This window comes from Thamnophis sirtalis, unplaced genomic scaffold (assembly GCF_051295495.1).
Source record: "Thamnophis sirtalis isolate CommonGarterSnake01/CBP01778 unplaced genomic scaffold, rThaSir2_p1.2 scaffold_14, whole genome shotgun sequence".
Classification (NCBI taxonomy): Eukaryota; Metazoa; Chordata; class Lepidosauria; order Squamata; family Natricidae; genus Thamnophis; species Thamnophis sirtalis.
In genome coordinates, this window is record NW_028261394.1 from 18,338,196 (window position 1) to 18,361,507 (window position 23,312).

At 44.9% G+C, this 23,312-nt stretch overlaps 1 protein-coding gene across 1 annotated transcript in view; it reads right to left on the reverse strand.

Annotated features, from left to right (window-relative positions):
- The window catches only part of LOC106556645 (lipase maturation factor 1-like), a 122,879-nt gene that overhangs the window by 94,135 nt on the left and 5,432 nt on the right, over positions 1–23,312 (reverse strand). Inside the window, exon 2 of the mRNA XM_087728566.1 lies at positions 14,618–14,683. Coding sequence (XP_087584692.1) covers positions 14,618–14,683 — 66 coding nt within the window. The remainder of the gene's footprint in view (positions 1–14,617; positions 14,684–23,312) is intronic.

Sequence of the window (23,312 nt, forward strand, 5' to 3'; positions counted from 1 at the left end):
GGACGGTCGCAAAAGGGGATCGTGTGCCCCAAGGACACAGCAACCGTCATAAGTATGAAGCAGTGGCCCAGCATCCAAATTTTGATCACGTGACCTTGGGGGTGTGAAAAATGGTCCTATGTCACTTTTTTCAGTTATGTTAACTTTGAACGGTCATTAAATGAATGTACGTTGAGGCCTACCTGTAAAGCTGGAGCCGGCAAACTTGGCCATTTTAAGTCTTGTGGACTTCAACTCCCAGAATTGTCTATGCTGGCTGGAGAATTCTGGGAGTTGAAGTCCACAAGTCTTAAAGTTGCCAAATTTGAAGACTTCTGCTGTAAAGCAAATCTTATGTTTAAAAGGGGAAGGGGGGAAAAAGGAAGTTTTTAGTTTTGCCATCAAGGTCTTTGGCTTCTTTGCTGAAAACTCCATGGCAAATGATGAATCTGTCTTTTCTTTCAGGGTTGCAACACAATCCGAACACAGAAGCCACGGCTAACGTACTGCAGGCATGGAAAACTCAACCACACATCAAGACTTTTAGATGCAGTAGCGTGAATAGCGTGAAACCCGCCATCCTGGGCCCAACGTTTGGGAAGCCAGGCTCTGCCTGTCACAAGCCAGGACAAAGGGTGAGTGATGGAAGAGTAACACCTCCTTAAAGAACTTTGGTCCATCTGGCCCATCTGGGAGCAGCTCATAAGGGCCCCTTCCCAGGGTCACAGGAGAAGATGGTCAACGGTTTTGAAGGCGGAAGAGGGCTCTGCACCCCAACGGCAGATCAAGTGGCAGAACCATCTTCTAGGACGGTGATGGCTAACCTTTTTCAGATCGCATGTAAAAAGCGGGGGGAGAACAGGAGGGTGGTGTGCAGGTGTGCCCACACCCATAATGATATGCGCACGACCCCCACGCTTTTGGCCTGCAATGGACCCATTTTTTGCCCTCCCCAGAGACTTTCTAGGAGTCTGGGGAGGGCGAAAACAGCCTCCCTGCCCCCCCCCCCAAGGCTTCAGGAGGCTTCCCTGAAGGCTCCAGATGGAAAAAAACGGCCGTATGGGCAACCTGGAAGTTGGGGAACGTTGACTTCTGGTTTGTCCGTAGGGCCATTTTTCGCCCTGCAGAGGCTTCGGGAGGCTTCCCTGAAGGCTCCGGAATGTGAAAAACGGTCCAATGCGCAAACCGGAAGTCCGTTCCCCAACTTCTGGTTTGCACGTTGGGTGGTTTTTCACCCTCTGGAGGCCAAAAAAGAAGGCCGAAGTTAGTTGGCTAGTGCACACATGCGCACTGGAGTTGACAGGGCAACGCCTCGCGTGCCCTAACAAATGGCTCCATGTGCCACCTGTGGCACGCGTGCCATAGGTTCGCCATCACAGTTCTAGGAGAAGGGAAACTCTGATTACAAACCTCCATCGCCTTGTGGCTACATCCACTACTGGAAAAGGCTTCAGGAGTCAACCTTGAGGCAAAATCCAGAGCCGGAGTCCCGGAAGCAATTCGTGACTGTGTACAACCATGTTCTGGTAACTCCTGAGATACAGCTGGAACCAATCGCATGGACTCTGCTGTTCCATTGGACTATTTTAGCGACGTGGAGAGTGGGGATCTGCTGATGGGGTAACAGCCTATCTTCCATATTAATCTACCCAGGCCTTGTGCTCTGGAGAGGACACTCCAGCTTTACCTCTTTCCAGAGCACGATACCATCGTCTTTTAAGACTGAAGAATGCCAATGCTCCAATGTCTTTGGCTCCTTTACTGAAAACTGAGTGGCAAATGATGAGTCTGTCTTTTCTTCCAGGGTTGCAACAGAATCCGAACACAAAAGCCACTACGGCTAATGTACTGCAGACACGGAAAACTCAACCACACATGATCCATCAAGACTTTCAAATTCAGTAGCGTGAATAGGCTGAAAACTGACAAAACGGTTCCCCATCGCCCTGAGGCTGCAATGAAAATTGCAGGGTAATCCTCAAAAAAAGAGATTATGCAGGTAAGTCCTTGACTTAGTGACAGTTCAAAGTTACAATGGCATTGAAAAAAAGTGACTTATGACCGTTTTTCATACCTACGACCACTGCAGCATCCCCATGGTCATGTGATCAAAATTTGGATACTTGGCGACTGACTCTCTTTATGACGGTTGCAGTGTCCCAGGGTCACGTGACCCCCTTTTGCGACCTTCTAATAAGCAAAGTCAACAAGGAAGCCAGATTCACTTAACAACTGTGTCAGTAACTTCAGCACTGCAATTATTCACTGAGCAACTGTGGCACGAAAGGTCGTAAACGGAGGCAAAAATCTCATAACAAAAAAAAAATGTTTCAGCTGAATTGTGGTTGTAAGTCAGGACTACCTGTACACATTTTAAAAAGAAAGAAAAAGCATTGCTTTCCTCAAAACTGGGAAAGAAACCTGTATCATTCTTGTTATCATTCATAATCAACATCACTTCCATTTTACATCGTCATCATCTATCTGATGGTGAAAGCCTCTCTCCGTCAATATTGCTGGGCCTAGGACCGGATTAGCAATGAATTTGCCAGTCCCTCCTGGGCTTAATGGAACTCATAGGAGAAGAACAACGCATTAATCTCAAATGAAAGCAGGGAGTGAGAGGGTGGGGCGACTATGACAATCCGTCACGGACAACTCACCATGGCTAACTTGCTGCAGGACAACTTGCCATGCACAACTTGCTGCAGGACACCTCACTGCTGGACAAGAGTTACACTAATACCAAAGAAATGGTGGAATAAAATCATTAAAGGAAGAATGCAAAAAGGGAACAGAATGAAATGTGAGTGGCAAAAATTAAAGTAATTTATATTTATTTTAAATAATTAAATAGAATTGTTAAATTGTCCCACAGCATGTGGGATAACTGCGCATGTGCAGGACCTGAATGGCTGCCTGGCTTCTCGCTCGATAGAAGCCGGCGAGGAGAAGAAGATCTTAGAGGAGCCTCTGGTGTCGAATTACAATTCTAACAAAAGGTCCTGAAAGGGCTGAAACTTGCGGATCGTGTGAGGATCGGCATTTGAATAACAGCCGCCTCCGGTCGCTTTCCTAGCCGCGGATCTGTGGAGGCCTAGAATTGGAACTGTTTGTGTGGCGTGGAGGAGAGATGGCGCCACCGCGTTGCTGAACGCTTCGCCCTTACCAATCTCTGACGCCTGCCTTTTTTATTTCATCTGAGCGGCTGCCTTTCTATCTGAAGCCTGCCTTTTTGATTCCGTTTGGATGGTGAGCAGTGAGCTGCGGGGGGGGGGGGGAGAGACTTGTTCGTTGGCACCATCTGGAACAGAGTTTTCGGGATCGGCGGATTCGGCGGCTGGCTGCGTTTGCCGCCGCCGTGGTCGTCCTGGACGCCCCCCCCCCCCCGTTGCCCTGCTCGCCTCTTATTGTCTCTCCTCTCACCCCTACGGGTTCCTGCGGCCCTGGACGAAAATCTACCAGAGTTGCCCGCTCAATTGCCTGGTCGCGCTGCTCGGGGCGGAGAAGAAGATGGCGGCGCCATGCTGCTGAGTGCAGCATTAACATCGTCGTTAACATCGTCCACTGCTGAGTCCGAGAGAGGCCTGGACGCCCCCCCCCCCTTTTTCCATCATACTGGCCTTTTTACCATCGTAGCCTTCTTCTGATATCACTCCTTTGCCCCCCCTCCCCTGTTGCCGGCGAGCCTTACCATCTCCCTACCCAGCACTGACTCTCCTCCGCCTTGGCTGGTGACCATCTACTCTGGCCGTAATATCTGTCCTCCCCTTGACCGTCTGCTGCCTGCCATAGCCCCAGATAGTTAGATAGACTTAGGTTAGATATAGGTATAGGTTTAGGTTTAGATATAGATAGATATAGATAGTTAATAGTTTAGGTATAGGTACTGGGGGCAGTGCCATCTGTGGGCGCATTTGGCCTTTGGGCAGGGCTGATAGGGACCAGAGTTGGGGTTGGGGCTAGGGTTGGTGGTAGAGTTGGTGTGGGGGTTAGGGCTAGGCTCGGGTTAGGATTAGGATTAGGATTGGTGTAGGGTTAGATAGGGTGAGGTTAGGTTGGGTTGGTGTTAGATTAGGTCTTAGGTTTAGAATTAGGATTAGAACTATTTATTGAGATTGAGATTTATTGAGAACTAGGATTAGAATTAGGATTAGAATTAGGATTAGATTAGGATTAAGGCCAGGGTTGGAGTAGGGCTAGGAGTGATAGATGATGGCAGCCGTAGGGGCCAAGACTTGGCTTTGTGGAAATTGGCGCCCTTTAACCCGTCTTCTGGAGCGGCTTGGGCCAGTCTCAGACGTTGGCCCCCCAGACTCTGTCCCCCCAGACTTTGGACCCTGCTTAACCTTAGGAGAGGGAGAAGAACTGCTCTCCGGCACGTGGTCCACTAATCTTTTCCTGGATGTGGAGGGCTTAAGACTGGAAAGCTACTGTTTATCAATACCGGACTTTTATTCCTTACCTTCTCCATTTACAGCCACTTTGCACACCATTGACTCTGGACCTGTGGCCTTGGAAGTTTTTCTGGGGCACAGAGGATGGGAGAAGAGCGGAGCAGCTCGCCCTCCATCTGCACGTTACTGTCTTACATCGCACTAGCGCAGTGCTCCGTGAATTTATTTAGGAATGTAGTGTGAATGGTATGCTTGGTTGATGTTTGTATCCACTTTTTTAACCTCATACTGTTGTATTTTTTGTGTTTAACTAATACTCGTGGGGAATTCATGGGTGAGTGGCTGCGTGTGTATGAGAGGATTGAGAGTAGAGCCTGGTGCTTTCTCCACTGAGTGCTGTTGCAGAAGTGGTAGGGGGCCCAGGCCTACCTCCCGTCCCAGAATGAGTGATAAAAATCGCCTGCTGGATGGTGTGGAGGCTGTGGGAGGGGTTATAGGGCCACGGGGGTGGGCCGGAGCATTACGGTCACTATGGGGAGGGGCAGGTATGATGGGAACTTCAGGGCTAGCCATTACCGGGGAAGGAGGGTTCGCTACATCACAGTGATCCCTCCTTCCGGCCCCGTTAGTTCCACTCCAGGGCCAGGTGGCGAGAACTGTCAGGGCCCTGGTCTCAGGCTGTTGTTGCTAAATGCCAGGTCTGTGGTTCACAAAGCTCCCCTTGTCCGGGACCTAATTTTAGACGAGGGAGCAGTCCCCCTCACTGAAATGTGCCCAGAGGGTTTTCAGGTGCTTCATCAGCCGCGACCCCAGAAAAGGGGTGGGGGAGTGGCTGTCATCGTCCAAAGGTCTTTAGTTCCTCGTAGGATCCCTGCTCCGGAGCTTGTCGGGTGTGAGTCTCTGCTGATGAAGTTGGACCTTGGTGGTCAAGTGGGTTTGTTGCTAATGTACCTACCTCCCAACAGCGTTGCAATGGCCCTCGCCTCGCTCCTCGAGTCAGTAGCCGAGTTGGCGGTAGAGTTCCCCAGGCTTATGGTTCTGGGGGATTTCAACCTGCCTACACTTGGCGAACGTTCTGATGGGGCGCAGGAGTTCATGGCTTCCATGACAGCCATGGACTTGGCCCAAGTAATTTGGGGTTCGACTCATTCAGCTGGGCATACGCTTGACCTCGTATTTCTTTCGGAGCAGTGGAGATGTGATCTAGAGTTGAAGGGCATTACAACCTTGCCCTTGTCATGGTCTGATCACTTCCTACTGAGGCTTGACTTTCGGAAACCAATCCCCCACTGTAGGGAGGGGGAACCGATTAGGTGGTTCCGCCCCAGGTGCCTGATGGACCCTATGGGATTTCAGATGGCGCTTGGAGAAATACCTGACACTATCGTCCACAATCCGGTGGAGTCCTTGGTTGCTGCTTGGAATATAGCGGCGGCGGGGGCTCTAAACCGGATTGCGCCTTTGCGACCTCTCCGAGGCAGCGGATCCAGGAGGGCTCCCTGGTTTACCGAGGAACTCCGGGAGATGAAGCGCCAAAAGAGACACCTAGAGCGCCGCTGGAGGGCCAGTAAATCTGAGTCAGACCGAGCACTGATGAGAGCCTTTATCAGAGCCTAGCTCGTGGCAATACGGGCGGCGAAATGTTCGCATTTTGCCGCCCTTATTGCATCCGCTGAATCGCGCCCAGTCGCCATGTTTAGAATAACCCGCTCCCTCTTGAAAGGGAGGGATGCGGATGACCCTTTACAAGGAAGAGCTGAGAAATTTGCTCAGTATTTAACGGATAAAGTCACTCGGATTCGGACAAAACTGGACTCCAATTGCACAATACCAGCCGAGGTACCGGGGGAAAGTCTTGAGCATACTTTATGGATTGAGTTTCAATGTGCTTCTCCTGAGGAAGTGGACAAGGCCATGGGAGCGGTGAGTGCCTCCACCTGTATACTGGACCCGTGTCCCTCCTGGCTGGTCTCGACCAGCAGGGAGGTGACACGCGGCTGGATCCAGACGATTGTTAACACCTCTCTTCGGGAGGGAACCTTCCCGCCCCTCCTAAAGGATGCGGTGGTGAGACCCCTCCTGAAAAAACTGTCTCTGGACCCAGCCATTTTGAGCAACTATCGCCCAGTCTCCAACCTTCCCTTTGTTGGGAAGGTTGTTGAGAAAGTGGTGGCCTCTCAACTCCGACGGTCCTTGGATGAAGCCGATTATCTAGACTCCTTTCAGTCGGGCTTCAGGCCTGGCTACAGCACGGAAACTGCTTTGGTCGCACTGATCGATGATCTCTGGCAGGCCAGGGATAGGGGTCACCCCTCTATCCTTGTGCTCCTTGACCTCTCAGCGGCCTTTGATACCATTGACCATGGTATCCTTCTGCGACGGTTGCGAGAGGTGTGAGTGGGAGGCACCGTCCTTCGATGGTTCTCCTCCTACCTCTCGGACAGGTCGCAGTCGGTGTTGGTCGGAGGGCAGAGATCGACCCCAAGGCCCCTCAACTACGGGGTGCCGCAGGGTTCAGTCCTGTCCCCCCTCCTATTTAACATCTACATGAAGCCGCTGGGTGAGATCATACGCCGGCACGGGGTTAAGTACCACCAATGCGCAGACGATACGCAGTTGTATCTGTCTGCCCCGTGCCAACTCAGCGAAGCAGTAGAAGTGATGTGCCAGTGCCTGGAGGCTATTAGTGTCTGGATGGGAGCAAACAAGTTGGCACTCAATCCAGACAAGACCGAGTGGCTTCTGATGTTCCCTCCCAAAGATTGGCCAACTATTCCATCTCTCAGGCTGGGGGGGGTGAAATTATACGCCCCTCAGAGAGGGTTCGCAATTTGGGAGTCCTCCTGGATCCCCAGCTGACTTTAGAACATCATTTGTCGGCTGTGACCAGGGGGACCTTTGCCCAGGTTCGCCTGGTGCACCAATTGCGACCCTACCTGGATCGGGAGGCCCTTCAGACAGTCACTCACACCCTTGTGACCTCAAGACTGGATTATTGTAATGCGCTCTACATGGGGCTGCCCTTGAAGAGTGTTCGAAGACTTCAGTTAGTCCAGAACGCAGCCGCGCGAGCGATTGTGGGTGCACCCAGGTACACCCACGTCACACCTATCCTCCGCGAGCTGCACTGGCTACCCATTGAATCCGCTTCAAGGTGCTGGTTGCTACCTATAAAGCCCTACATGGCATCGGACCTGGGTACCTGAGAGACTGCCTCCTGCCGATTACCTCCCATAGACCGATCAGATCTCACAGGTTAGGTCTCCTCCGGATTCCATCCGCCAGCCAATGTCGGCTGGCGACTTCCCGGGGGAGAGCCTTCTCTGTTGCAGCTCCAGCCCTCTGGAATGATCTCCCTGTCGAGATCCGGACCCTTACGACCCTCCCGGCTTTCCGCAAAGCCACCAAGTCCTGGCTGCTCCAGCAGGCCGGGGGGGCTGTGAAACATCCAGCCCCGCGGAAATTGTGAATGTTGCGGTTTTGTTTTTAAACTGTTGTCTTGGTCTAGTCTTCCCCCTTCCCTTGTCTATTGTGAGCTGCCCGGAGTCCTTCGGGAGTGGGCGGCATACAAGACAAATAAATACAATACAAATATACAATACAGCAGGTTGGCCATGGTGAGTTGTCCTGCAGAAAGTTGGCCATGAGTTTTCCATGGTGAGTTGGCCATGATGAGTTGGCTGCAGCAAGTTGGCCATGGTGAGTTGGCCATGGTGAGTTGGCTGGCAAGTTGCCCATGGCAAGTTACCCATGGCAAGTTGGCCATGGTGAGTTGGCTGCAGCAAGTTGGCCATGGTGAGTTGGCCATGGTGAGTTGGCTGCAGCAAGTTGCCCATGGCAAGTTACCCATGGTGAGTTGGCCATGATGTGTTGGCTGCAGCGAATTGGCTGTGGTGAGTTGGCCCTGGTGAGTTGGCTGCAGCGAGTTGGCCCTGGCAAGTTGTCCCATTCCCAGGGTTACAGCCTTGAACCCTTGTGGAAAACTGGACCTTGCAAATCCTCCAAACGTGCTCTCCAAATGTTCCTTCCAGCTGAAGCCATTCTTTTTTTTTTTTTTTACAATCCTTGAAAAGTTTAAATGCTGTTTCGCTTTTCATCTTTCTCCCACAAGAATCAAACAGATTTTCTACCACCCACAGCTCCTGTTTCATCCTCCAGCCCATCAGCAGGATAAAAGAAGATTTTGACAACCCCAATTTTCTTGACGGATCTGTCGCTCACCAGCTTGCCAACCTTCCTTCGCCCTCTTACCCATTTCATCCCCTTGGCTCAGATTCTTGTTAACAATATTAATTAAAAGATATTCATCCCTTTTTGAAAATAAAACACACGCACACAAAAATCCCAATGATGGTTGCCAAGTTTCATTAAAGCCATGAAAATCCCTGCAACGTAAAGACTGATGTAAAAGAATATCCAAGCCAACAAACACAAGATAAACCTCAGAAAATTGGGAACTCGAGGCAGAAAGATGCTTTCAAACTCTGGGCTAGGAGTAAAGTCTGGAGCACACCATTTGTTAGACAACCAATAAATCAGTCCAGAGTAGTTACTTAAAGTACCAGGCTCAAACTGTCGTATTTTGGTCATATTATGGGAAAATAACATCCTACCTGTCAACGACTTCTTCAGCTTCAACCTCAATAATAGATGGGCAAACAATCGATACAAACTCAAGGTAAACCGCTCCAAACAAGATTGCAGAAAATACGACTTCAGCAACAGAGTGGTCAATGCCTGGAATGCTCTACCCGATTCCATTGTTGCATCCTCAAACCCCCACAGCTTCAACCTCAAACTGTCTACCTTGGACCTCACCCCACTCCTAAGAGGTCCGTAAAGGGGGCGTGCATAAGCGCACCAACGTGCCTACTGTTCCCATTTATCTGTATTTACTTCCTTTATTCATGTTTATGTTCATACCTTTACTTGTTATCTTCTACATGTTTGACAAACAAACAAATATATAAGATCCAATTCCTATGTGAAGCCCATAATACTGGAAAAGGTAGAAGGAAAGAGAGGAGAATGACCAGCAGAAAAGAGAGTGGACAGTAGCACCATCAGAACGCCTAAAGGACTGGGTTGCAGGGACAGGGTATGTGTGTGTGTGTATCATTTAGTCATTTTTAGTCATTTTATTAAGATTTATAGGCCGCCCTTTTCCCTGAGGGGACTCAGGGCGGCTTACAATCAAAGGGAAGGGGGTGCACTATCAAAGACAAACAATATGTGAACAAAAGAAAGAAAATAATAAAAACACAACTTGCATTCAACAGTCAACACTCGGGCGGGTAAATTGGAAGCCTATCCCCAGACCTGATGGGAGAGCCAGGTCTTGAGGGCTGTGCGGAAGGTCTGGATGGTGGTGAGGGTGCGGATCTCGACGGGGAGGTCGTTCCACAGGGTCGGATCATCCTGGTGAAGGACTACCTATGTAGTCACTAAAAGTCAACATTGACTTGGTGATACATAATCAATCAAGATTAAGTAATCACAACACCTGTGATAGGTAAGAACTTCCTTTTTCTCCCTAGCAACATCAAATTCAATAGGCCTCCCTTCTCTCAAATAACTTGAGATCTGAGGTCCAGTAAGGATCTTTGACCCAGATTTGAAGTTCCCATGTTAATTCAACTGAACAACTCCAAAGTGGTGATCCTCCTCCAGGTTATCACAAACGCCACTCATTGCTACCAAGTTGTCAAGCTAAATGGATTTTAATTAACACCAACAGCTAATGGATGGGAGCAGACCAGGGGTGGGATTCAATTTTTTTTAGTACTGGTTATGTGGGTGTGGCTTGGTGGGCGTGGCTTGGTGTGGCAGGAGAAGGATACTGTAAACTCCCCATTCCCTCCCAATCAGCTGGGACTCAGGAGGCTTCTGCTAGTGACTTGGGTGCTTTGCCTTGAACCGATGAAACAAGACACAATTATTATGGGGTAAGCACCAGCTTCAGTATTATAGGACCTATAAGGCAGTGGTCTCCAACCTTGGCAACTTTAAGACTTGTGGACTTCAACTCCCAGAGTTCCTCAGCCAACTCTGGGAGTTAAAGTCCACAGGTCTTAAAGTTGCCAAGATTGGAGACCACTGTTATAAGGGATTTGTCCCGACCACTGGGAGACCACACTTAAACTCCTTTCCAGACCATGAATGGCCAAACAATGTAAATCAAAAGAAAGCAACGATTAGGAAGAGAAGACACAACTTGAGTGTGACTGAACTCTGAATGGGCAGAGCTGAGGAGGGAAAAAAACCAATTTAAATGTAATTAATTACCTACTGTCAAAAAGATTACTCACAGTATATTTAATGATTTCCTTATTTTGTGCAGAAAGCTGAAATTCAGGAACCCCTGGGGGAGAGGGGATTTGAAGCCTCAGTTTTGCACCCCGTTGTAAATCTTGAAACTCCCCCCCCCCACACACACTTAATCTTAGTTGTCCTGAGTGCATAACTGAAGATTATTGGCTTCCAATTCACAGCTGCAGATTCTCTTCCAAAATGAATAAATAAATGCAGGGAGTCCTTCAACTCACAATTGAGCCCAACGTTTCTGTTGTTAAGGGAGACATTTGTTAAGGGAGTTATGCCCCGATTTACAACCTTTCTTGCTGCAATTGTTAAATGAATCACTGCTGTTGTTAAGACAGTTAGTGGTTAAGTTGTGAGGGGTCTGTAGATATTCTCTCAGTCCTCCTTCTGGTTTGTGCAGTACAAATAGGCCTCAAGCTATGACCAGTCCCGCTCTCTCAGCCCAACCCACCTCGCAGGTTGTTTGCTGCCCTGAAGAAAGTTATAAAAATAATAAAGACGGAACATAGGTAGTCCCTGACTTGCGACCACAACTGAGCCCAACATTTCTGTTGTTAAGCGAGACATTGGTTAAGTGAGTTTTGCCCCATTTTACCGTCTTTCTGTGCTGACCCGGGGTGTGGCACAAAGGCAACACAGCCAGAGAACCGGTATGAGCCCCTTTATTAACATCACCTCTGCCCCCAACGTCCCTTTCAACTCGCCTGGAGAAAAACTCTTTCACCAACCTGCAACAACTTTTGGCTGAAAATACTCCAATCCAAACGTTGTAAGCAGAAAACTTCCAACTACAAATCCAACAAGGCAAGATAAGGTCATTGATAAGCAAGATAAGGAGTTCCAGAAGTGAAGTAGCATGGCAGTAAATCAAACCAGTTGGAGGATGCCAGGAACTCAGATAAACAGTTAACACCAGATGAACTCAGCCCCTCCCATTTGCCTCTCCTTTAAACTCCATCCCCAGGTGTGCCTTGTGAAGGGAATCGGGGCCCTTTCCTTCCTCGTAAGCAACACAACCCATATTGCTCTCTTCTGCGTTCTTCCCTGCGCTCCCTAGGATGAGGAGGGGGTGCGTCTTGGTCTTCATCTGAACCCCCTCTCCTTTGTTCCACCCCTCCCCTGGTCCGCCCAGACTGACTTTGCCCTTCCCCAGTTTCCTCCACAGCCAACGGAGCTACTCTCTCACCCTCTGTCAGCTGTTTGTTTTCCCCTTCGGATTCCGACTCGGACGGGGGCATGACACTTTCTTGCCACAGTTGTTAAGTGACTCACTGCAGTTGTTAAGTTAGTAAGGCGATTGTTAAGTGAATCTGGCTTCCCCACTGGCTTTGTTTGTCAGAGAATTCTGGTCTTTCTCCCACCTTGTGTGGTTCCCAGACACTAAAAAGCTTCTCAGCATCTCAAACATCTGAACCAGTGATGGGTTGCAGGTACGGGCATACTAAAGTCTGCCCGGAGCACCTGATACCGTTCTGGTACAGTGCGCCGGATGGCCCACCCACCTGCCCGAGCTCCTTACCAGTCTTTTAAGTCTTCGGTGCTTCCATGCATGCACATGATGCATACAGCGCCTGCGTGATGCTCTGCTGAGCAGCTGGAGCATCACGAAGGCTTGCGGAGGCTCTAAGATGCATGTGCTGCACGCATCCATGTGGATGCCGCCAAGGATCCGGAACCTGCCACTGAACTCAACTGTCGGGTGCTCATTGTTGTCTCTTCCACTATGGCTCCTTGTGTTGTTCTCTTAATCCGACTTTGGTCCAGCTTTCTAGAGCGCTCAGCTTGCTAATTCGGACAGAACAATCCCAGAGCCCATTTTTTTGAAATCACCTTTGACTCCCTAGTAGTGTGGGGCAGAGGTGGCATGCAGAGAGAGCTCTCTAGGGGGGGCACGCGCCATCGCCAGCTGCTCTTCTGGTTTCTGTCGTGCACATGCACATCGATCAGTTGGTCTTTGCGGGCGCTGCAGCACCGGAAAATGGTCTGAAAACGCCCCCAAAAATGGTAAAAAAAAAACCAGGCCATTTTTGGGCCATTTGGAAGCTGTTTTCAGGTTGTTTTCAAGCCATTTTTCAGGCATATTCAGGGCCATTTTTGGTCTGAAAAACACCACAGAATACAGCCCAAAAATGGCCTGAAAATGGGCCCAAAAGCGCCCCAAAACAGATTGTTTGGGGACCATTTTGTGGCTGTTTTCAGGTCATTTTTGAGCTGTTTTTGGGGGGCTGTTTTTCAGCCGTATTCAGGGCCATTTTGGGGTCCCAAAACACCCCAGAATACAGCCCAAAAATGGCCTGAAAGCGGCCCGGAAAATGCCCACAAAATAGGCATGTGCACACGCCGTTCAGCTGGTCTTTGGTTTCTGGTGCGCAAACACACACGCTTTGCAGTTTGGGCGCTCAGTGCTGAAAAGGTTCGCCATCACTGTTCTTGACAGTATTAAAAATACATAACATATGATGCAGAATAATTCAATTTCATCCCAGTTTCACTTCGGGGATCCTTTGCACGTGGGGAGATCTTTCTGACATCATAAATAATACCAGTAGCTCTTTATCACTGATCCTTAAATGTTTCAGAGAAGTAACCTGAGTAGATCTACCAGGGTTATCCAGATGTTTAAGCAGCAATGTTGGTCCATAGCTACCAATTCCATCCTGTGGGACAGAACCTAACCTATCTTGCTTCACACATTGTACTAAGCCATGATTTTCGGAGCAAGATACAGGTAGCCCTCAACTTATGACTACAACTGACTCCAAAATGTTTGCTGTTAAGTGAAACATTTGCTACGGGAGTTTTGTCCCATTTTATGACCTTAAAGGGAATCCCTGCAGTTGTTCAATTAGTAACAAAGTTGTTAAGTGAATCTCTGGCTTCTTCATTGACTTTGCTTGTCAGAAGGTCACAAAAGGGGATCACGGGACCCCAGGACTCTGCAACCGTCATAAATATGAATCAGTTGCCCATTATCCATAATGTGTAAATCATGTGACATGGGGATGCTGCAACTATCATAAGTGTGAAATTTGATAAGTCACTTTTTTCAGTGCTGTCGTAAGTTCGAACCGTCACTAACTGAACTGTTGTTAAGTCAAGGATTACCTGTACGGATGCAATCTTTGAAAAAAAGCCAACATTCTGCTTCCAACGTTACACATATTGTAGTCAACTTTCAAAAAAAAAAAAGCATGAGAGAATGGATCTTTTCAACATAACATGGAGGAAACAGTTTAAACCAGAGGTCTTCAAACTTGGCAACTTTAAGACTTGTTGGACTTCTATTCCCAGAATTCTCCAGCCAGCATAATTTACTCTCTTGTAATCCCTTCCTCTGCAATCTCTCCACTTAGATCAGAGGTCTTCAAACCTGGCAACTTTAAGACTTGTGGACTTCAACTCCCAGAATCCAGTCAGCATAATTTACTCTCTTGTAATCCCTTCCTCTGCAATCTCTCCACTTAGATCAGAGGTCTTCAAACCTGGCAACTTTAAGACTTGTGGACTTCAACTCCCAGAATCCAGTCAGCATAATTTACTCTCTTGTAATCCCTTCCTCTGCAATCTCTCCACTTAGATCAGAGGTCTTCAAACTTGGCAACTTTAAGACTTGTGGACTTCAACTTCCAGAATTCTTTAGCCAGCTCTGCAGAATTGTCTATGTTGGCTGGAGAATTCTGGGAGTTGAAGTCCACAAGTCTTAAAGTTGCCAAGTTTGAAGACCTCTGTCTGGTCTAAACGGAATAACCGTTTATTCTTTTTAAATATTTCCCCCCCTACTTTCCTTTTTCAACACGACTTTGGCAAGTTCTAGAATGAAGGCATCCACTGCAACCGGTTGAAAAACATAACGAAGGAAAAATGACCTCAACAGGCCTTTAAAAGAAGGAACAAAAGAATTTGGGATTTGGAAAGCTTACCTCGTAGTGATAATTCATGCAGGTCAAGTCCTTCCAGCAACGGTCCCCTCGGATTTTAATCATCCCCTGCGGGAGAGGAGAAAAATGACCGCTCCGAGGTTAGTATTTGCCCTTCTATTCTCAGGAAATTTTGAACAAAATTACACATAAATGTAGATATTAATATACATTGAATATATTCTGTATTATGACAGCATTTCTCAACCTTGGCAACTTAAAAGATTCTGACTGGGGAATTCTGGGAGTTCGAAGTCCACCCATCTTCAAGCTGCCATGGCTGAGAAACACTGATTTATGAAGGATTTAACTTATTACATTATCTATTAATTACATATCAATGTATTGAATTATATATGAACTATATTACTACATCAAATTATATATTAATTTATATTAACAATTAATATATTTCAGCTTTTCAAACTATCTATTAATTAAGTTTCTATTAAGATAACACACATTCCAACTTCTTTATCCTGCTCACCAGAGGTGGAATTCAGCCGGTTCGGACCGGTTCAACAGGTAGCGCAAATCACGGGTGGCCTGCCCACCCACCCCGGCTCTACGCCGTTTTTGAGGCCAGGTGCATGCGTGGAAGGCCCATGTGTGAGCAAAGCACATGCGTGGAAGGCCGGGCGCATGCGAGGAAATGGTGCGTGTGAACTGGTAACAAAATGTGAAACCCACATTGCTTTGAATAACAAAGTGTTGGAGACCCTTTGTTTTAGACAAGACGCCATGCAAAATTCCCAGCTACGGGAGCTGCTCTTTTGCATTATTGTTGTTGTTGTTGTTGTTGTTGTTGTTGTTATAGAATTGTATCACAGCGGCCAGTTGTTTCGCCGGATTTGGCATTGGTTACTAGTCGGGCCCCACCCAGGGGCCTAGGATGTCGTAATGTATTTTCGTAATATGCGTGCAGATCCAAGCAGTGCGGCTTTTTGCATTTGATTGATGGTGATTTTGTCAATTTTTAACTGTTTTAAATGTAATTCCAGTGCTTTTGGAATAGCACCCAGTGTGCCAATTACCACTGGAATTACCACTGCTGGTTTGTGCCATAGTCGTTGAATTTCGATTTTTAAGTCCTGGTATTTTGCGATTTTTTCATGTTCCTTCTCGGCGACCCTGCTATCACCTGGTATTGCAATATTGCAGTATTTTGTCCGTTTGTATATGGAAATCCCACAAGATCTTGACCATCTGATTTTCGGTGACTTTTTCAGGCTGATGTTCCCACCAGTTTGTTGCTGTTTTAATATTAAAATTTTTGCATAAATTCCAATGGATCATTTGCGCTACTGAATTGTGCCGCAATTTATAATCAGTCTGTGCGATTTTTTTACAGCAGCTGAGTATGTGATCAACAGTTTCATCAGCTTCTTTGCAAAGTCTGCATTTGGCATCATCAGAGGATTTTTCGATTTTGGCCTTAATGGCATTTGTGCGGATAGCTTGTTCTTGCGCAGCCAGGATTAGTGACTCTGTTTCTTTCTTTAATGTACCTGTTGTTAACCATAACCAAGTTTGTTCACTGTCCACTTTATCTTTTATTTTTTCCAGAAATTGGCCATGCAGTGCTTTGTTCTGCCAACTCTCCATTCTTGATTTTATCACATCTTTTCTGTATTCTTGTTTCGTCTGTTGGGCCTTCAGTAGATTTTTGTTCTTTACTTCGATTAATAGATGTTCTTGACTTTCTTTTAAATAATCAGCCAGTGCATGTTTTTCTTCTTCAACTGTTTGCTTCACTTGTAATAATCCTCTGCCACCTGATTTTCGGGGCAGATATAGTCTATCAGTATCACCACGTGGATGTAAACTGTAGTGCATTGTCATTAGTTTCCTGGTTTTTCGGTCCAAAATGCCCAAATCAGCTTGTGTCCAGTTAACTATACCAGCTGTGTATCTTATAACTGGTATTGCCCAGGTATTTATGGCCTTGATTGTATTTCCACCATTCAATTTAGATTTCAAAATTTTCTTAACTCTGTTGGTGTACTCTCGCCTGACAACACTTTTTACTTCTCCATGCTTGATGTTATCCAATTGCAGAATGCCTAAGTATTTGTAGGCTTCATTTTCTTTGCATTTAATTAATTGGCCATTGGGCATTTCAATTCCCTCACATGCAGTGATTTTGCCCCTTTTTATGGATACAGTGGCGCATTTTTCCATGCCAAACTGCATTGAAATATCGGTGCTGAATACTCGGACTGTGTTTGTCAATGATTGGATTTCTATTTCTGACTTTCCATAGAGTTTCAAATCATCCATATATAGTAAATGCGAATTTTTTTCAGCTTCTTTGGCTGTTTGGTAGCCTAATTTCATTTTTCTTAAGATTACTGATAGTGGGATCATTGCGATGATGAAGAGAAGAGGTGAAAGTGAATCACCCTGGAAAATTCCTCGCTTGATATTAACCATTCCGTAGATCTCATTCCCTACTGCCAACTCAGTTCTCCATTGTTTCATCGCCTTTTCAGTAAAGGATGTAATATTTTTGCTAATGTCAGTTGTTTCTAAGCTATTGTTGTTGTTGTTGTTGTTGTTGTTGTTGTTGTTGTTGTTATTATTATTATTATTATTATTATTATTATTATTACACAATTTATCACAGCGGCCAGTTGTTTCGCCGGATTTGGCATTGGTTACTAGTTGGGCCCCACCCAGGGGCCTAGGACGTCGTAACGTATTTTCGTAATATGCGTGCAGATCCAAGCAGTGCGGCTTTTTGCATTTGACTGATGGTGATTTTGTCAATTTTTAACTGTTTTAAATGTAATTCCAGTGCTTTTGGAATAGCACCCAGTGTGCCAATTACCACTGGAATTACCACTGCTGGTTTGTGCTATAGTCGTTGAATTTCGATTTTTAAGTCCTGGTATCTTGCGATTTTTTAATGTTCCTTCTCGGCGACCCTGCTATCACCTGGTATTGCGATGTCTATGATTGTGACCTTATTTTTCTCAACCAGTGTGATGTCTGGTGTATTATGCGCCAGTATTTTGTCGGTTTGTATACGGAAATCCCACAAGATCTTGACCATCTGATTTTCGGTGACTTTTTCAGGCTGATGTTCCCACCAGTTTTTTGCTGTTTTGATATTATAATTTTTGCACATTATTATTGTTGTTGTTGTACAATTGTATCACAGCGGCCAGTTGTTTCGCCGGATTTGGCATTGGTTACTAGTCGGGCCCCACCCAGGGGCCTAGGACGTCGTAACGTATTTTCGTAATATGCGTGCAGATCCAAGCAGTGCGGCTTTTTGCATTTGACTGATGGTGATTTTGTCAATTTTTAACTGTTTTAAATGTAATTCCAGTGCTTTTGGAATAGCACCCAGTGTGCCAATTACCACTGGAATTACCACTGCTGGTTTGTGCCATAGTCGTTGAATTTCGATTTTTAAGTCCTGGTATCTTGCGATTTTTTCATGTTCCTTCTCGGCGACCCTGCTATCACCTGGTATTGCGATGTCTATGATTGTGACCTTATTTTTCTCAACCAGTGTGATGTCTGGTGTATTATGCGCCAGTATTTTGTCGGTTTGTATACGGAAATCCCACAAGATCTTGACCATCTGATTTTCGGTGACTTTTTCAGGCTGATGTTCCCACCAGTTTGTTGCTGTTTTAATATTATAATTTTTGCACAAATTCCAATGGATCATTTGTGCTACTGAATTGTGCCGCAATTTATAATCAGTCTGCGTGATTTTTTTACAGCAGCTGAGTATGTGATCAACAGTTTCATCAGCTTCTTTGCAAAGTCTGCATTTGGCATCATCAGAGGATTTTTCGATTTTGGCCTTAATGGCATTTGTGCAGATAGCTTGTTCTTGCGCAGCCAGGATTAGTGACTCTGTTTCTTTCTTTAATGTACCTGTTTTTAACCATAACCAAGTTTGTTCACTGTCCACTTTATCTTTTATTTTTTCCAGAAATTGACCATGCAGTGCTTTGTTCTGCCAACTCTCCATTCTTGATTTTATCACATCTTTTCTGTATTCTTGTTTTGTCTGTTGGGCCTTCAGTAGATTTTTGTTCTTTACTTCGATTAATAGATGTTCTTGAGTGTCTTTTAAATAATCAGCCAGTGCATGTTTTTCTTCTTCAACTGTTTGCTTCACTTGTAATAATCCTCTGCCACCTGATTTTCGGGGCAGATATAGTCTATCAGTATCACCACGTGGATGTAAACTGTAGTGCATTGTCATTAGTTTCCTGGTTTTTCGGTCCAAAAGGTCCAAATCAGCTTGTGTCCAGTTAACTATGCCAGCTGTGTATCTTATAACTGGTATTGCCCAGGTATTTATGGCCTTGATTGTATTTCCACCATTCAATTTAGATTTCAAAATTTTCCTAACTCTGTTGGTGTACTCTCGCCTGACACATTATTATTATTATTATTATTATTATTATTATTATTATTATTATTATTATTATTATTATTATTATTATACAATTGTATCACAGCGGCCAGTTGTTTTGCTGGATTTGGCATTGGTTACTAGTCGGGCCCCACCCAGGGGCCTAGGACGTCGTAACGTATTTTCGTAATATACGTGCAGATCCAAGCAGTGCAGCTTTTTGCATTTGACTGATGGTGATTTTGTCAATTTTTAACTGTTTTAAATGTAATTCCAGTGCTTTTGGAATAGCACCCAGTGTGCCAATTACCACTGGAATTACCACTGCTGGTTTGTGCCATAGTCGTTGAATTTCGATTTTTAAGTCCTGGTATCTTGCGATTTTTTCATGTTCCTTCTCGGCGACCCTGCTATCACCTGATATTGCGATGTCTATGATTGTGACCTTATTTTTCTCAACCAGTGTGATGTCTGGTGTATTATGCGCCAGTATTTTGTCGGTTTGTATACGGAAATCCCACAAGATCTTGACCATCTGATTTTCGGTGACTTTTTCAGGCTGATGTTCCCACCAGTTTGTTGCTGTTTTAATATTATAATTTTTGCACAAATTCCAATGGATCATTTGTGCTACTGAATTGTGCCGCAATTTATAATCAGTCTGTGCGATTTTTTTACAGCAGCTGAGTATGTGATCAACAGTTTCGTCAGCTTCTTTGCAAAGTCTGCATTTGGCATCATCAGAGGATTTTTCGATTTTGGCCTTAATGGCATTTGTGCGGATAGCTTGTTCTTGCGCAGCCAGGATTAGTGACTCTGTTTCTTTCTTTAATGTACCTGTTTTTAACCATAACCAAGTTTGTTCCCTGTCCACTTTATCTTTTATTTTTTCCAGAAATTGACCATGCAGTGCTTTGTTCTGCCAACTCTCCATTCTTGATTTTATCACATCTTTTCTGTATTCTTGTTTTGTCTGTTGGGCCTTCAGTAGATTTTTGTTCTTTACTTCGATTAATAGATGTTCTTGACTTTCTTTTAAATAATCAGCCAGTGCATGTTTTTCTTCTTCAACTGTTTGCTTCACTTGTAATAATCCTCTGCCACCTGATTTTCGGGGCAGATATAATCTATCAGTATCACCACGTGGATGTAAACTGTAGTGCATTGTCATTAGTTTCCTGGTTTTTCGGTCCAAAAGGTCCAAATCAGCTTGTGTCCAGTTAACTATGCCAGCTGTGTATCTTATAACTGGTATTGCCCAGGTATTTATGGCCTTGATTGTATTTCCACCATTCAATTTAGATTTCAAAATTTTCCTAACTCTGTTGGTGTACTCTCGTCTGACAATAGTTTTTACTTCTCCATGCTTGATGTTATCCAACTGCAGAATGCCTAAGTATTTGTAGGCTTCATTTTCTTTGCATTTAATTAGTTGGCCATTGGGCATTTCAATTCCCTCAGATGCAGTGATTTTGCCTCTTTTTATGGATACAGTGGCACATTTTTCCATGCCAAACTGCATTGAAATATCGGTACTGAATACTCGGACTGTATTTGTCAATGATTGGATTTCTATTTCTGACTTTCCGTAGAGTTTCAAATCATCCATATATAGTAAATGCGAAATTTTTTCAGCTTTTTTGGCTGTTTGGTAGCCTAATTTCATTTTTTTTAAGATTACTGATAGTGGGATCATTGCGATGATGAAGAGAAGAGGTGAAAGTGAATCACCCTGGAAAATTCCTCGCTTGATATTAACCATTCCGTAGCTCTCATTCCCTACTGCCAACTCAGTTCTCCATTGTTTCATTGCCTTTTCAGTAAAGGATGTAATATTTTTGCTAATGCCAGTTGTTTCTAAGCATTTTATGATCCAACTATGTGGCAGTGAGTCAAATGCCTTTTTGTAATCAATCCAGACCATATTCAAGTTCGTTTTTCTGTTCTTACAATTTTCTAATATCATTTTATCAATTAGAAGCTGATCTTTTGTGCCCCTGCTCCTTCTTTTGTTGCCTTTTTGCTCTACTGGCAAGATGTTGTTTGTTTCCAAATAATCCATCATGTTATCTGCAATAATGCCTGTGAGTAATTTGAAGGTTGTTGGCAAGCATGTTATTGGTCTGTAGTTTTCAGGTGTTGTTCCTTTAGTTGGATCTTTCTGAATCAAGTATGTTTTTCCAGTTGTCAACCATTCATCAATTTGGCCCTTTTGTAAAATTTCATTCAGTTGCCTGGCCAATATTGCATGTAAACTGGTCAGATATTTGAGCCAGAAACCATGTAATTGGTCCTTTCCAGGTGATGTCCAATTCTTTACCTTTTTAACTCGATTTTTGACCATCTCAGTTGTTATTTCTAATACTTGCATTTGTTTGTTGCCAATGCTTTTCTCAAAGTCATGTATCCACTTTGCTTCCTTGTTGTAGTCCTTTGCATTTTCCCACAATTCTTTCCAGAATTCAACTGTGGCCTTTTTTTCTGGTTTTTCACTTTTGGTGTCACCATTCACATTAAGACTTTGATAAAAGCGCCGTTGGTCTGATCGAAATTGCTGATTTTGTTTATATTGGATGATTTGTGCCTCATATCTTTCAATTTTTCTAGCTGTTGCTGTTATCTGCTGTTTTACAATCTCTACAGCTTCATTGATGTTTCTTGTATCCAATCTATATCTGCTGATTAGCCGATCTATGATTTTGTTGTTTTTAAGCCGTTGCTCATGCATGTTCTTTAAGTTACTAGCATCTGCTCTTAATTTTTTGATTTTTTGTTCTAAACGGATTTTCCACTTTGGCTTTGATGCTTTTTCTGTTGTGTGACTAGGTACTTTAATTTTAATGCCTAGTTCATTAGTGACTATTACAGCTGCGCTGTACATTAACTGGTTTGTTTCCAAGATGGATTCCGGTTCAATTGTTGAAAACACTGCATTAACCATTTTCATGATAGGGGCCAAAATTTTCTTAGGCACAGTTTTTAGTGATGGTAAACGTTGCCTTTCCTCATTAAGCAGAAAATGCTCCATGATCTTATCCTTCAATTCTTTTTGTTTTTGAGTTAGTTCATCAGTTGGTTCAGTGATAACTGGTTCTAGTGGTGGTGATGTTATTTCCTCCCCGAGAGCTTCTTCTGGGAGTTCTACTATAATGTCTTTAGTTGTGTCTTGAATATCAGTTATTTCCACTTGTGATATTGTTTTTTGGGTTTTGCAATTTGCCTGAATTTCCTCATGTTCAACTTCACTAAACACTTTATTCCGTATAATAAATCGCCTTTGATCTGCTAGTCGTTGTTCACTAACATTTGAATCTGGATATTGTTGTTTCCATAATTCATATATTCGCTTTAAATAGCCTCTTTTTTGTGGCTCTGAGTTGTAGTAACAGGCCATTATGGCACGGTTTTCATCTGCACTATATTTTTGTCGTTTTGTTGGCTGATCCACTTGTAGCCCACTTGTCGACGGATGTCCAGGGACCCCAACATCCGCCGCGGCCCTTGTTAACCCGCGCGACGACCGATGCGGTATGGAATTCTTATTTGTTTTTTTCACCATATTGTATGGGTTGGCGGGTTTTTTTTACGGGACCAGATGCCAACCTGACCCCAACCTTCCTCCTTTCTCATCCGGGCTTGGGACCGGCAACGGCGGAGTTGTTGTTGTTGTTGTTGTTGTTGTTGTTATTATTATTATTATTATTATTATTATTATTATTATTATTATTATGGTTGTCCGTACAGTCAGCCAGATGTTTAGACTAGATTTGGCATTTGTGTCCACCTATCAAGTACTTCACAGAATGGGCAGATGTTGCTGCTTGATGGTTTCCAAGGGATTGTGGCAGGATGTAAGCAGTTCCAAGTAAAGCTGCCTTTTTGCAATTGACCGATGGTGAATTTGTCAGTGCCGACGGTGATCAAGTGGGGCTCCAGTTGTTTTGGGATTGCACCCAAGGGGCCTGTGACTACTGGTACTGCCTTGGCTTCCTTTTGCCACAGTCGTTCTATTTCTATTTGCAGGACTTTGTATTTGGTCATTTTCTCTAGTTCTTTCTCTTCTGTTTGCCGTCCGTCTCACAGTTCAAAGCAAATCTGGCTGATGAATAATCCTATTGAAAATGGCCTCTCAGCCAGGCTTTCATGAAAATGTACCTCTGTCCTCCAAGAATTCAAGGTGATTTTTTTGTTAATAGTTAATCAGTAACTTCTCTTCTCTTCTCCCTTCCCTTCCTTTCCCCTCCCCTGACTCCAGGCATTGCCATATCCACTATTCACACTTTCTTGTCTTTCTTATTGGCAGTTGTTAAGCCCTGG